Raw genomic sequence first — 17087 nt, 5'->3', positions numbered from 1 at the left:
AGCCCATGCATTAATAATGTAGCAGGTTGAGAGTGTTGGGTTTCCAAACACTTGCCCTACGCCCCTGGATGTGTAGCTAACCACAATAGAGCATCTCTTTTCCAGGCCAGAGACGCTTTTCGTGGTCCTTCCATGAGAAGGTGACTTTACTTCAGGTTTGTCGCGGTACGTGAGAATCTGCGTCTGCTCTCGTAGACCACACTGAAGGTGGAACTCTTTCTAACTGCTTTTCTCTGCTCCAGTATGTGCCAGCCTTCAATTTGTGAAATTGACAAGTATATACATGCAGTAAACCGATTAATAGGATTAGTAAATTTTTCTGGCATACTAACAAAATAGGTTGTTTTTATCAAGGATGGAAATATATACATGCAAATTTAATAGTGTATTTTTATTACAGGAAAATAAGCTCTTATTTATTTTGAATATAGATAGACTTGATTAATACTCTTGATTGTGTTGCATTTATGCCAGAAAGCGTATTATTTGTATTTATGAGGAGAATACTGCTTGCCGTGATTTTAAAATTGTTACCTTTTTGACTTGTGTGGGTCAAAAATAGTTCCTACTGAGAGGTACAGGATGGCGAGAGAAAAAGGGTACTGTCTCTTTTTGTCGTTCTTTACCTGTCATTCAAACCAATAAATGCTCTGATAGGATATATTTATCTGGTTTCTTTTAACCCTTTGAGCACTTAATAGAGTGATGCAAACCCATGTCCATTTAGAAGAATTAGCTCTGGATTGGATACCTTAATATTGAAATGGTTATTTATTATTTTGATTATTAGAATTTATTTAAATATTATAATTTAGTTTGGGGAAACTGTATGCCTTTTTTTTGTATGTAGGCTACACATCTAAACAATCAAATTACTATTTGTTTTATACAATTATGTATTTATGTATAATAATATTTGACTAATTGAATGGGCACATTTTATCTTTGTTGTGCCACTTTCTTACAGTTTACATTGTGAGTGACTAATTTAACACCTTTGATTCCCCTTCATTGGTGTGGACACTGTGATTGGTTACAAATTCCAATGCTCAATAGTAGTAGACCCAAATTGAAGTTGAAGCCAATTTATCACAAAATTTTAGAACGAATCTCATCGTAAACGCTCTCAGGTTCTCAAAGGGTTTTAATAAACGGCATAAAACCAATATTAGCATCACCTTGATCTTTGCTTAAATGTTCTGTATCACTTTTCCTTATTTCTGGTTGCTTTTTCCTTTTATAGTCTGACTACAGTGTGTCTTCGACCAATGACAACTAATCTAATCTTAATCTGTGAATGTGCCTTCTCAATGCTGGGTTCTGCATCTGGATTTGGGATTTTCTGTCTTGTTTTTTGTTTTCTTCTCACTTCTGCTTTTTCTGACTTTGCATGCCCTTGTATTCTTATAATGCAAAAAAACAAAAAAAACAACACTTTTTAATTGTTAGTTTGGCAAGACTATTGTAACAAGATCTTTCATGGAATTTTGTGACCTCTCTCTCTTTCTCTCTCTGCCAATGTTGTCGTAATAAATATGAATAATGGTACAGCAGACATGCGTGCCGTCTTGATTTCTCTCTCCATCCTTCAATCTTGCCACCCAAAGCAGATGTAGTCATCAGAATTATCGCACTGCACCAGCTTCTTGTCAATTTCACAAATTGATTGATTGTGTGAACAGTCGTGCCCCGCTCAACTGTGAGGGAATTAGGTGTTTTCATTCATATGTGGTTTTTTTTCTTTCTAGAGCTGCCAATCAATTAGTAATTTCAGTAAATTAAGTAGATTTAGATGTTCTCTCAAATGTATTGTTCATTTTAATTAGGCCTCAAAATGAAGCAAGTTCCTGCATATATTTATAAATAGGACTGCACAATATATCGAAAAATCGCAAATGTACATATTGCGGTATTTAACAGGCTTAAGTCGACCGACGCATATAGCAGAGAATAGGCTGGGCACGTGACTGTTACTTTTGTGACTTGCTTGACGTTAAAGAGCTGCAGAAAACAACTTGTTGCAGACACACACCTGAAGCGCACGCACAAGTCGCCTCTCTGACAGCGTGCGATCCCCTTTAGTTCTCTTTTGCGCCTTATTACACTCGAAAGGTCAAATACACACACGCAGTTATGTCGAATTGCGTGTCTTGATGAATGTTCGTGTAAACACAGTCAGTTATGTCGTGAAAGTTATCAGTTGGGAAAGATATCAGATGCGTGTCAATAGTGCATTAGGTCTTAAGGGATAGTTCACCCAAAAATGAAAATTAGCCCATGATTTACTCACCCTCAAGCCATCCTAGTTGTATATGACATTCTTCTTTCAGACAAACACAATCAGAGTTATATTTTGAAAAATTCCATCTTTTATGAATATGGAAGGCGTTCTGCTGGAAGCTAGATATTTTACTTTATAAAGTATGGATATTTTTCTTACACAAACCCATCGATTCATTTCAGAAGGCCTTTATTAACCCCCCCGGAGCCGTGTGGATTACTTTGGATGGATACACTTTTTTTTTTTTCTGGGCTTCAAATTTTGGGCTTCCATTCACTGCCATTATAATGCTTGGATTAACCAGGACATTTTTTAATATAACTCCGATTTGTATTCGTCTGAAAGAAGAAAGTCATGTACACCTATGGCTTGAGGGTGGGTAAATTTATGGGATAATTTTCATTTTCGGTGAACTATCCCTTTAAAGTGACAGCAGCCTAATACCGTAAACCTGCTGCTAAGTGTCAAACAACAAACGATAGAGAAAATCATTCACTGCTCTTGACTGAAGAAATTTTGTAGCTTTATTATGAATCGATGTATATTTAATACACATGAAGACTATGCAGTGTTTTAATTTTACATTTGATTACTCAGTTTCTGAATTGTTTCTTACTTGAATGATACTGTTAAATAGATCTAATGTTGGCCTACCTGAAAAAACCCAAAGCCCTGTTTATTTCATTTGTATTTCGTTTTATTGTATTTGTCCTATTGTTTGTAGTTCTCATTTTTAATAAGAAAGATAAATTATAATGACTAAAATAATTAATCGCCCACCCCTTGTTTCAGGTGTTTTTGTTTACCTGGATGTTCTTGATGTTCATTTTTAGGTTGATATAACTATATATTACCACGTTGAGCAATTTTTGATATGAGTTTGAGTTGAGTTTTTGGTATTTTTTGGTGGTTAAAATTACATTGTCAGATTTGTGACATTCCTTTTTATGTAATGCTAAAACACTGCTGGTCACCTTCAGAAGTTTCAGTAGTGATGCTTTCTTTTAACAGAAAGAGTGTGAAACATATATTGGTTATAATTGGTTTTAGTTCAAAATTTAAAAAAATATATAATTTAAATTGATTTTACACACTCGCAAATTGAATATTGCATTATTTAACAAGGTATCATACACACTACCAGTCAAAAGTTTGGAATCATTAAGATTTTTTTTTTTTTCTCTTCTGCTCACCAAGGCTGCATTAATCTCATTAAAAATACAAAAAAAGCTGTAATATTGTGAAATATTATTACAATATCTATTTGAATATATTAATAATAATAAATGTTTTTTGAGCAGCAAATTGGCATATTAGAATGATTTCTGAAGGATCATGTGACTCTAAAGAATGGAGTAATGATGCTCAGTTCAGTATTGGATTTTAAAATATATTCAAATAGAAAAAGTTTAAATATTTCACAATAATACTGTTTTTGCTGTATTTTTTAAAAATAAATGCAGCCTTGGTGAGCAGAAGAGACTTTCAAAACCATTAAAAAATCTTAATGATTCCAAACTTTTGACTGGTATTGTATATATGTGCATGCAGTAGTTTCGAAGTGCACAGCACAATGCAGCATTGCAGTTCTTTTATCAGTCAGTCAGTGTGGTTGATTGCACAACACACTATACAGAAAGAAAGAAAAATTGCAAAAATATCTCTTGGTGAGTCACAGTCTAGTTCCTTTTTTTTTTTTTGTCAAAAACTGATTCCTTTTATAAAAATGAAAGGTGCAGAATGACCGGCATAGTTATTTTGACCTTCAAAATGTAGTTTTCCTTCTAGTAACAAATCTTAAAAGCATTCATCAATCCACATATGCAGATGTCACTCACCCCAATCTAGTCAATAAGAAGTTGAGCGTTTCTTCCCAGACTCAGAATGACTTCTGGGTGTAGATAAGGGCTCAGGAATCATTAGAGTGGCTTTGTGTTCCAGAAGTCTCTAGTGAATTAACCAGGACTTCATCATAGGACGATTTCAGGAATAATTCATCATGACCAGGGAGCACTTGAGACCATCCTGAATCAGGAACCAATAGACAAAATGAACCCGGTCATGTCTGTGGTTTTTAAGCCATTTGTAAATGAACATAAACAGCACAAACTTGTGTATTTGTGGAGTTAGAGTTTTGATAGTTTTGACCTAATGCATAAGGGAGTAAACAAATAAGAGTGATTTCACAATGCCAATTTAGTATGAAACCGGGTGCGGTTCATATGAAAAATTGGTATTGTGAAAGCTGTCATGAGGACCCCGGAGTGCACCAGGGTACTGGACCCGGGACTGAAACTGTGGTGCAAATGCGACTCTTGACTCGGGTGTGCACTTGTTCAGGAAATAAAGTAACCTGTGCATGCGTTTTAGCCAATGACAATGTCATTAGTTCAACAAAACACATGTAGGGGTTGACGGTGGTGATTTAGCCTGCTCTAGGGTTTGATAGAATCAAGTTGAAACCAGACCAACACTGCGGGAGGCACTGAGAACAATTGCCTTTAAACTCGGCCCAGTGTGAAAGCCCCTTAAGGCTTAATAATATGTACAGTATATCTTTAATTACAAATCTTGATTTTTTTAGTTTTAACAAATGCAATTTTAACTTAAAAACGAATTTAGATATAAGGAGAGAGATTGAATGCCTGTTTGCCCATGTGGGTTCAGCACATTTTGAATCTGTATTGAAAGCATCACTGTCTTGCTGTTTATTACCACTATTACAAAAACTCTTGTGCACTATAATGCGCTTTCAGTGGTCTGCAGGGCAAAACGTTGCACTGAAATAAAATGTTAGCCACAACTTGAATATAGCCACAAAACTTGATTAGTGTTTTAAAGCCACTTATTCTCGACGATGCAGTTATACTCCAGTCTTTCAGCCGCTGACCATGTAAAGCTGGTAAACATGGTAAGTTTCACATATGCGCAAGGGTATCAAAAAGAGACTTAAGATCAGTGGTTCTCAACCTTTTAGACTCCAAATAGATATTGGCTATTTAACATGTTTCTGCTATTTACCTCAAAGCTGTTTTTTTTCTCAAACTTTTTATTGACAGAAACTAGGAGTGTTGATATATTTAATTATCCATTATTCAAGAATTGTGTTCAATTGACAAGTTATTTAAAGATTTTTTAAATTATATTTATTATTTGTTTTTTATTATATTCTAATATTATAAAAGAAAATCTGTTTACACCTTGATTTAAATTTTAGTTTGGAGTGTTTGATTTATTTTTTTATATTTTATTAATTTAAATACATTTCAGTCATCTTGAGACCCCCAAGAGCCCCCAGCCTCCTGTTTGAGAACCACTGCTTTACTCTTCACTAAATGTGCCATTTCGACTATTTAACAGCTTATATACACATTTTTGTATGGAAGAATTATACACCCTCTGGAAGGCCTTGCCCCATATTCTTTTGAAAGTGTATTACTACAATAAATGCTAGTTTAATTAAATACAGATGCTGTCAAACTACATTTCTAAACTTTTATTGAACCCAGAACATCCTGTTGTACAATCATACTACAACAAAAAAGTACTCAACTGCAAAACTGTACTAAACTATAAAAATATTACAATTGTTAAGGCACTGAAACCTAATAGTTTTTTTTTTTTTTTAATGGGATGTCCCATTTTGTCATTTACAGAGTCTGATGATTTGAAATTTGACCCCTTTGGCACATCGGCCGTCAGCAGTCTGGGCAGCTACGACTGGTCCGACAAGGACGATCTCTCATCTGGTCAAGGTAAGAAGCTCCAGGGAGAGCCTCAAGGTGGACTGCCATCTTCAGCTGTTGTCCATAGGAAAGAGACATCTTTCGGGAGCTCTGAGAACATCACCCACACCACAGTTGCCAAGGTGACCACCTTCCCAATCGAAGACGGTGGCTCCACAGCTGAAAACCGGTTCGAAGCCTTCGCTGACTTTGGCTCCATTGAACAAGCCGGCCAAGATGACGACGATGACTTTGGCGACTTTGCCAGCACGGTGTCGGAGAAATCCGACTCCCCTCCTGGAATCACAGAAGCAGAGGGCAACCAGAGCGAAATGACAGACGAGTTTGGAGCCTTCCAAGGAGACAAGCCCAAATTTGGCAAGTCAGATTTCTTGAAGGCCAGCGCGCAGGCCAAGGTCAAATCCAGCGAAGAGATGATCAAGAACGAACTCGCCACCTTTGACTTGTCTGTGCAGGGTAAGTTTCATAGCAATATTTTTTGCTAAAATGTTAACCGTATATAATAATTAACTGTAAATATACGATAGCTGTGTCTTGTTTCGAAGGCTGTCTCCTTCAGAGGACATTTGTCGGCCGCATTCATCATCAAGGATGCCTCATTTCAAAAAGTAACCATTAGAAAATCGGCCATTATTTCTTGTAAAGTGTAAATTGATGTAATTTCTTTTGACTTTTCAATGTAATGGTTACTTTTTTTAAATGAGTCAGCCTCAATGACGTATGCGGTTGACACGTGCGACCTCCGGAGAGACGCAGCAAATGGTTCTCATTCCCCAAACATGAAATCTGTGTACAAACACATCATGAGTCACCAATAACTTTTGTACAAAAATGTATTCTAAATTTTAATACAAAACAAGTAGGATTAACTTATACCACACGTACGCAAAAATCACATAATCGGGGTGAGCATAATCACGTTATGCTGAAATTTTATACATGGATATTTTGTTTTAAATATATTTCTGCATATACAGGGAAAGAGTAAGAAAAGCTGCGTTATAGGGAAGGGATAATAAAGATTTTAATGCCCGACACGAAGAAGTGGGTGGTTGCCTCCACAAAGTGCATTCAAATCTTTTAATGTGCAGCTAGCCGTGGATTATCCCGCTTATACCATGGTCATTTGGTAATTTTTTTTGCCTAAAAACAAAGCTGCAAGATTAATTCAAAATAGCGATGTAACCACTTCGTTGTTGAGATGTAGTGTTGTGCAATTTAAATTTAAATTATATATTTTTTTAAAGGTCCTGTTCTTCGTGATCCCATTTTTCAAACTTTAGTTAGTGTGTAATGTTGCTGTTAGAGCATAAATAATACCTGTAAAATTATAAAGCTCAAAGTTCAATGCCAAGCGAGATATTTTATTTAACAGAAGTTCCCTTTCAAAGCCTACAGCGAACGGCCGGTGTGGACTACATCCCTGTACATCCTGCTTTAATTACGTCAGTAGAACAGTTTGTTGTCTAACCTCCGCCCACAAGAATATGCGAAAAAGGGGGCGTGGTCTTGTTGCTCCCTCGTGGAGAAGAGGAAGTGTTGCGTTCGGTTCGGTTCGGTTCGGTTGCGTTTGTCGCCATGTCGTTCAGACGCTGTTATTTTCATCCCGGAGTCAAATCACCTTTGTTTGGCCTTCAGGGGCTGTAGTTTGAGCGCGTTCATCTCCCCGTTATGGTAAGAGGCGTGACCTTTCCGGGCAACGTGCCCTAAGCTGCTGTCGAATCACAACACGGGAACCGCTGGCACAATCAGAACTCGTTACGTGTTTCTGAAGGAGGGACTTCATAGAACAGGGAAATCTTTCAAGCCGTTTTGAGGACAGTGAAAACAGCGGTATACAGATAAGTAAATTGTGTGAAAAATACTGTTTTTTTACACATGAAACATGAACACATGTTATATTGCACACTGTAAACACAATCAAAGCTTCAAAAAAACACGAAAAACGGGACCTTTAAATTTTGAACTAAAACAAATTATAACCAATATATGTTTCACACTCTTTCTGTTAAAAGAAAGCATCACTACTGAAACTTCTGAAGGTGACCAGCAGTGTTTTAGCATTACATAAAAAGGAATGTCACAAATCTGACAATGTAATTTTAACCACCAAAATGTAATGTAGTGATTCAGTAGCGAATCAAATTTATAACTAAAAGTTGCGGAGCAGCGCTTATATTTTTCTGTGCTCCTGAATGTTTGTGTGTGTGCGAGCAGCGCTATCTCCGCTCATTCTGTGCGAGTGACGTGTATGTGCTCTTAAATGAAAACCGCGCATTAATATAGTGATTTTATCAATATATATGATTAAAATGACTTGGAACTACCTGTACCTCCCATTACACGGTTTTATTGCACACCTTTCAGCCAATCAGAATTGAGTATTCAGACAGACTATGGTATAACTCTCTTTATTACACGGCTCTGTGGAATTCTTGATTTTGATTGGTCAATCGCACCATCCAGTGGTATGTTATTCCCTGATAACAATGGGCAAAAACGGTTAGCACAGGCTCATCCGGCTAACTGAAGTTAGCATTAAATGCAAGGAACGTTTTTTTCTTCATGGAAGTTTTTCGTTTGGTGCGCTAATGAAATATTAAAACTCAAATCAATATTTTGTGTACAATTATTTATGTCATCCGGTATCGTAGACTCGCTCTCTTGTTTCATACAAACGCAGCTGTTGCCATTTTGTGACAATTGTTTTGTACTCTGTAATGGATTATAAGATAACAAACAGGTATGATTTTAAAACCAGTTTATCAAATCAATAATTATCCCCATAATTATTTATGTGGTGAAATGCCATGTAATCCACTTATTGCACACATCTTTTGCTCATAATTATCATATGTTGCAAATTAGGTGTTTATGGTTCATGTTGTGGCCTCACCGTGGATTAGCAATGACAGTTTGTGTGCTTCGGAAAGTTTTAATTATACAGCAGGATCAACAATTAAACTCGTACATTAAATATAGAGCGAGTATGGGGTAAGATGTGTCATCCCCTTTGTCACATGTCCTGTGTAATTATTTAAATGCTCATGTATAACTGTACCATATCCTTTAAATGTCCATCTAGCAACTGCTTTCTCCGGGGGAAGCTTTGTGTTTAAAGACCTAATTCAACTCAAGTCAATATTTTGTGTCTACTTATGTGGCAAGTAGCCGTGTAATAAATGGGATAATGTACATCCAGCCAGTTATCGTAGAATAAACCCCTTCAGGGTGAGGGTTTATTCTGCGATAACAACCATCTGGATGTACATGATCACTTATGTATAACAACGCAGAGTTACGAATGAGAATCTCTGTAATCTGGGTCTATATAAAAGGTGTTTATTATTGAGGATGGCACACTTGGCATTTGTCAAGGATCTTGCTGCACATGCTCAGAATAGAGGCCATCTTTAGAGTAAGCATCATATGCTTGCAGGGAGTGACGAGAGGTTGTGACGAAACCGTGTTTTATGCAGATGACTAACCTTGGGCACTCGGTCGCTTATTTAGAATACTCCAAATTCATTAACATCAGAATGAGGTTAAGAACAAATATTAATGCGTGTTGTGAATTAGGTGTGCATTTGTTTCCAGTGCATCTCCACAGCTGCATTCTCTCTGAAAGTCAACAGATGGCAGAGTGGCATCTGATGCGCACGCCAACGTCAATAGATAAACACTGCCACCCAAATCCCTCATCACTTTGGTTTTTCATCCCCGCTCCCCCATAATGCATTAGCACTTACTCAATAACATAAAAGCTTATTTGCCTCTTATTGATCCTCCACCCACATCCGCAAAATTTCATTTGTTCAAACAAAAGAGGGTTTACTCCTCTGCCGACTTCCTATCAGACTGTTAATCTGAGGAGTGGGGTTCGTGCGGGAATGGATTAGTGCCTGGAACCATGCAGAGACTGATGTGGTTCATAGCAGGAGCGTGATTACCTGTCGCTGCGTCACATGAGCTTGTTGTGCCGCTGTCCGTCTCCTTGCTTATGTGTGCACAGCATGCGTTTGGTGCTATTTTGACTCGGTGATGCCTCATGAATAACGCATGCCTGTATTACTATGCTGCTCTTTTGCACATAATTATCATTTGTTGCAAATTAGGTGTTTGTGGTTCGTGTTGTGGCCCCACCGTGGATTAGCGATGACGGTTTGTGTGCTTCGGAAAGTTTTAATTATACAGCAGGAATTAAACTCGTACATTAAATATAGAGCGAGTATAGTATGGGGTAAGATGTGTCATCCCCTTTGTCACATGTCCTGTGTAATCATTTAAATGCATATGTATTAAAAAATGCAATTCATACATAGTTACTTAAATGCACCTCCTCTGTGAAGAGCATGTTTTAAAATTAATTTCCATTTTTTGCAAGACATGTCAGGGTGGTACAACTGAAATTCTTCAAAAGAAAAGCAGTTTGACAATCTTATTATATCTTAGGAAATTTTTTTTTTAACAGAACTGAAAAATATTGAAATCATAATATACTTAATATCAAAATTATTTAAATTATGTGTCAGCCAAAGTCATGTGGTGCGTTCAACATGCATAAAAAATCCCCATAAAACAGGAAATGATGTCAGGAAATGACACTAAAAAACTAATGTTATGTGGTATGACTCATGATAAGTTGTTATTTTGATATTACTGTTACGGTGTTTATTAATATTTTTAAATTAGATCATATTTTTATATTTTCAGTTTTCATTTTAGTTTGAGGAATTGTATGTGCTTTCATCCTTTTATTATAATCTTTTGTAATATTTCTATTTAGCTTTATTTCTATTGCAGTTTTACTAATTTTTGTATTTCTAATTTGTCTAACTAATATTTAAGTTTTATGTCAGCTTTATTTCAATGACCAAAAACATTTTTACCTTGGATAATTCATTTGAAATATTGTTTTAAACAACATTTACCTTACATGTAGTGGTACTATATTATCATTTTTACTTGGTAGTTACACTACATGATGTTTTTTACTGTAATTTAAAATGAAACTTTCTTGAAATCATATGAATCCCACAAGAATACAAAAAGTTGTATTTAGCACACATTTGAAACCTAGTTGTTTCGTGTTCTTTATCGTGGACTCGTTTGTCATTGACCCATATATTTGTGCAAAGGTTCCCATAAGCGTAGCCACAGTCTGGGAGAGAAAGAAATTGTACGGTCCATCCCCTCTCCTGCCCCTGAGCAGCCCTTCAGAGACCGCTCCAACACCCTAAATGAAAAGCCAGCTCTGCCGATCATCCGCGACAAGTACAAGGACCTCACAGGAGAGGTGGAGGTCAGTCACTTGCTCTCTGTTCTTTTCCTCCCTCGTTCTCTTTGAGCACACAGACGGGTTTTCCTTGTTGAATACAGCCTGAGGTTTCTCAATGAACAAAGCTCTCATTCGGTTTCATCTTTTTCTTTCTTTTTCTCCCACTGTCTCGTCCAAACACTCCTGGCAGGAGAGCGAGCGATATGCTTACGAATGGCAGAGGTGTTTGGAGAGCGCTCTGCAGGTAACGTATACCTCGACACACATACACACATTCATAAAGAGCTTTAAATACACTTATTAGTCTCTAGATAGACTCATGATATCAGGAGCCTCAGGTTATTTACATACTAGTTTCAAAGGTATAGTAGCAAAAGCTGCATGATTGTTAAGAGCTCACTAAGGCAAAACCTATTTGATGTTTAATATATAGTTATACACAATAGGATTTTGGACCAAATGAGATTTCTCTGTGGGAGAGGCTACCCAACAGGTTGCGGCAGAAATAGAAACCTGTGGCCTCATTTATAAAATGCACATACAATCACAATTGATCCTAGATTCCATGGATTTTATCCTACATACTAAGTGAGGAACTAATAGGGATTTATAAAGGCAGAAACTGACGTGAAAAATGTTTTATGTGTACAACAAACTGAAGAGCATGCACACAAACTCGTATAACAGTAATTCAACATTATGGAACGATATGCATTAAAAGATTAGTTCACTTCAAAATGAAAATTTCCTGACAATTTACTCGCCCCAATCACATCTAAGATGTTCATGTCTTTCTTTCTTCAGTCGAAAGGAAATTAAGTTTTTTTGAGGAAAACATTTCAGGATTTTTCTCCACACCATTGACTTCCATGACAACCAAAATGTTGAAGGTCCAAATCAATGCAGTTTCAAAGCGATTTGAAGGACTTCAGAGGCTCTGCGCCATCCCAGACGAGGAATAGGGTCTTATCTAGCGAAACGATTGGTCATTTAAATTTTTTTTTTAAAATGAATATATTTTTAACCTAAATTGCTCATCTTGCACTGCTCTGTGGCTCGCCAGTGATTGCGCAATCATGTCAAAAACGTCACCGGCAGACGTTCCGCCCCAGTGTTTACAAGCACACATGCGAAGACTAATATAAACGCCCTTTAGCAAAAAAAATGGTAAAACAACGATGTCGGACGATTTTGAAGTTGAAGATGGAGTGTTTTTTGGTAAATGGAGTTTGGATTAGTCCTCGCACGTTCGCTTGGGCTGGTACTTCCGCCTACATCTAGCATGACTGGCATATCGCAGAGCAGCGCAAGATGAGCAATTTAGGTTAAAAATATATTCATTAAAAAAACATTTTAATGACCAATCGTTTCGCTAGATAAGACCCTATTCCTCGTCTGGGATCGCGCAGAGCCTCTGAAGCACTTTGAAACTGCATTGATTTGGACCTTCAACATTTTGGAATGGAAGTCAATGGTTTGGAGAAAAATCCTGGAATGTTGAAGAGAGAAAGACATGAACATCTTGGATGAGATGGGGTAAAATATCAGGAAATTTTCATTTTGAAGTGAACTAATCCTTTAATATACATTAAAGTCTAAACATACTGTCAAATGTGCAAATGAGCAACATTTGAACTGCTTTGTTATAATTACATCACTGAAATACATTTATTTAAAGATTTCCTGATGATAATAATAATACATGCCTACACACAAACGTTGTACTCAAAGCAGGCCATGCCATACATTTTCTACGAGCATGCTTGGATTTCCTTGCCCATTGATGATGAGTGCTATATTTTTCTGAACCATAAAGGGATATTCGTGGGCGTTCTGTAGGTGGAGTTGATGCTCTTGTACACATTGCTGTGAATTTTAGATGAACTGTGATTTTACAAAGAGGGATACATTTATGAACACTTTTTTTGTGCATACAGGCATTTTATAAATCTTTCATAGGAACATTTCAGATGTTCACATCACTTACCATCAAGTTGTTCCAAACCTGTTTAAGTTTCTTTCTTCTGCTGAAGATAATTTAAAGAATGTTGGTAACCAGACTTTTGACAGTATCCATTGACCTCCATAGTATTTTATTCCTAACATGGAAGTCAATGGCTGCCTTCAACTGTCTGGTTACCAACATTCTTTAAATTATCTTCTGTATAAACTCATACAGGTTTGGAACAACATGAGGGTGAGTAAATGATGACATTTATTTTTTATTTTTGGGTGAACTATCCATTTAAAGAGCTTGTTCACCCCAAAAAGAAAAATCTTTTATCAGTTACCAAACCTGTAGAGACCGTGACATGTCAAGCCGATGGTCGACCATCATTGAAGGTATGTCGGTGTAGTTTTCGCGTTGTGTTCCACACTGTTGGCTCTAGTTAGCTCTAGAAAAGCCCGTCGGTGGCATATTGAGCATGTTGAATTAGCGGCGGAGCCCATTGGTTAAAGGGATAACTCTGATTGGCTGTTCAAGTGACGAAAGCAGACAAACAATGAAGTCTAGACAGCAAGTGCTGCTTTGCTTATGGTTTGTACATCCGCAGTCTACTGCCACCTGCTGGTATGGAGAGTTGTTTGTTCTCTAACAGAGATGCAGAATGTACATGTTAGTTGGCTGTTGGCTTATACTGCTTGAACACACCACAGGCCCAAACACAGGCAACAACGCGGTTGGCTTTCGTTTCATCTAGATTTTTGTTGTCTTGGTGTGTCTTTGGCTTACTGTCTTCTGCGAAACACAAATGAAGATATTGAACAATTGTCAGTACTCCTTTGACTTTTATTTTAATGACAGAAACAAAATATCTTCTTTTGCGTTCCACCGAAGACAGAAAGTCAATATGAGGGGTGAGTAAATGATTTTTGAGTGCACTTTCCCTTTAAGCAATTTCAAGTCATTCCCATTAGAAGCATTCTTGTGTTCAGACTGGAGTAATAGTCTTAAGTTTCAATGATGAGGACATAAGATGACTTTTTTTGGTCTACTGAGTCTACTTGTTTTCCTCAGTAATGTCTTTGAATTACAGTATATTCATTTGAGGGCTTTTCTCAGGGAAAATTGATATATAAAATGATTTGTGATGATCCAGAATTAATCTAAGCCCTGTCTGTGAAACTATGTTTTTATTTTAAGTCTTAGTTGAATTAGGACATTTAAGTAGCTTTTTTAAACATGCCTTAGAAAAAAACTTCACTGATGTGCATCTTGAGACAAAACAATGACAATGACATATTTTACGATATATTTGTGCTAGTTGCTTTCAGTTAAAATAGCTCAAACAAGCATTTTGTCTTAAAGGAACACTCCACTATTTTTGAAAATAGGCTAATTTTCCAACTCCCCTAGAGTTAAACAGTAGAGTTTTACCGTGATTATTACACAGGAATGAGAGTATAGTTCCTAGCCATATTGGCAACTTTTCATTTCCCGTCGGTCTTAGTATACGATGTAACTACAGAAGTGTCAAGTTTTAAATAGGAAAAATATTGAAACTCTTTGGTCATTTTTTGAGCAAGATGCTAACGGTCTAATCAGTTTCAATGGTCTATGCTAAGCTATGCTAAAAGTGCTACCGCCAGACCCGGAGATCGGCTGAATGGATTCAAAAACGGTATGTTTTTGGAGTTGGAAAATTAGCCTATTTTCAAAAATAGTGGAGTGTTCCTTTAAGGCTTGTCTGTGAAACCGGGGGATAATGTAAAATATAGCCACTTTACAGCCATGTCCTTTCCTCCCCTTTCAGGTCATCACCACTGCTAATAACACCCTTAATGGCATCAGCAGTTCCACAGTGTGCACAGAGGTCATCCAATCAGCACAAGGGATGGAGTACCTGCTGGGTGAGACTACGACTACAATCACACTGTATTTACTGATCAGAGACCAGCATTACCCATCATATCAGTATATGATAGCTCATAAGACCAGCCATGTCACACAATATCTTCTTGCACATTCATACCTGCTCCTCATGCGCCCCTGCGGTCTTCAGTCAAACAGACAGGCCAGGTGTTCTGGTTATCTGCTTCCTATTTCTGTAGTCACACACACACAGGGTGGTTTTAATGAGCTGTACGTGCTCATGCCGGCGGGAGGGGAACGCGGGTGCTGCTGTTACATTGAAACAAACCGTTAAAGCTTTTTGATCCGGCTCTAGCAATTGTGACTGAAGACAGAGCAGGGCATTGTGGGTCTGAACGGGGGAGGCTAGTGTTACAGAGCAGAGCAACTATTCTGGGCCGCTCTAATGGGTTCAGCTTAAAAGGACATTCAGCACTGGTGAGTGCTGGGAACGGCACCGCTGGGTTATTGTTTCTCCTGTTTAGTTATGCACAGGCTCTGTTCACACTGCACACAAATCCACACAGTGCTATCAATATCTGTATTACTTTCACTTTGATTGCTGTTGAAGTGATGCCAAGAGAAAACTGGAAATACTGTTTCCGCAACATGTCCTTATGTATTATCAAATTTAGGGGGAGGAAAAACATCTTGATTCTCTCATTTGAGTTCGCTGTGATGAATAGCCTCCCGCCTTTCTCATGCCATAGCAGTCACAACAATCATTATCAATGTATCTTTTTATATTCATTCACACTCTTGGTTTTGAATTTCATTAAGTTGTGTTCATGTGTTTGGGAAGATTTTTACATGGCATACATTTTTTTGGGGTTGTTTTTGTTGTGTATGTCAGGTGTGGTGGAGGTGTATCGTGTAACCAAGCGTGTGGAGCTGGGTATCAAAGCCACGGCCGTTTGTTCAGAGAAACTACAGGAGCTGCTTAAAGACATCAGCCGTGTGTGGAACAACCTGATGGGCTTCATGTCGCTGGCAAACCTCACTGTGAGTTTATAAAAAAATAAACAGTACAAGATCTTGAAGTAAAATAGTATTTCTTGTACATCATCTCCGAATTTGCCTGCTCTACCTTTTAAACCAGCTTATGTTCATTTATATCATTATAGTCAGTAAACAAAAACATCAAGTAAAGTGTATCATATAAAATGTAAATTTGAGTTTAAGATAATTATCGAGAGTCTGATGTCAGTGAGATGTGAAAATCAACATTTTGTCAGATGATAATTTTCCATACATAATTATGCATCATAGTTCTCACAAAAAATTTGGTATTTGTAAGTGTGTATAACTATTGTAAGTGTAAAGATATAAAAATACAAAGTCATGAGGCACCAAAGTGTACCTTATTTGTAGGGCTGGACCAGAATATTCGAATATTCGTTCGATGGGTTGGTATTCGATTTTCAAATTTGGGATTCATTTTTTTTTCGTACACACCTGACATCCCCCGCGAAACGGTTCTCATTCACGTTTGCATATGATTCAGCCAAAGTCAAGAATAGCACAACGGCGAGCGCGTCGAGTATAAACATGTCCCCAAACGAACAAGGCGCGCGCGCTGTCAGCGGAGGCTCGCGCTGCGGTGCCAGACGAAAGTATAACAAGGCTGGTAAAAGTCTTGGTGGGGATGACGGTCAGACTTATAAAATCAAAAAAACTGCCATACTGGCAAGCTGACTTGTTTTCCTGTTTTATCAACAATTTCCTCGCTCGCTGCGACACTCATTTTCCACTTATCACTCCACACTGGTTCTGTTTACTGAAGAATGAATCCAGCACGAGACAACGATATGGCGCAACCAAACATGATACTGTTACCTGATTGGCTGTTAGCCTGTCACTCCCTAGTACGTTGCTTGGTTACCAGAGAGTGAGTGCCTTTGCTCATGCAACCAAAGTTGCTTCGCAACC

General features: G+C 37.5%; 1 protein-coding gene across 1 annotated transcript in view; it reads left to right on the top strand.

Moving 5' to 3' along the window:
• Positions 1-17087, top strand: part of synrg (synergin, gamma) — a 55509-nt gene that overhangs the window by 22035 nt on the left and 16387 nt on the right. The window contains exons 15-19 of the mRNA XM_079823346.1: positions 5938-6483; positions 11166-11329; positions 11496-11549; positions 15061-15157; positions 16012-16160. Coding sequence (XP_079679472.1) covers positions 5938-6483; positions 11166-11329; positions 11496-11549; positions 15061-15157; positions 16012-16160 — 1010 coding nt within the window. The remainder of the gene's footprint in view (positions 1-5937; positions 6484-11165; positions 11330-11495; positions 11550-15060; positions 15158-16011; positions 16161-17087) is intronic.

Source organism: Gobio gobio, assembly GCF_949357685.1.
Source record: "Gobio gobio genome assembly, chromosome: 8".
Taxonomy (NCBI): Eukaryota; Metazoa; Chordata; class Actinopteri; order Cypriniformes; family Gobionidae; genus Gobio; species Gobio gobio.
Note: the sequence above shows the minus strand (reverse complement) of the source record. Positions and strands in the feature narration are given on the sequence as shown.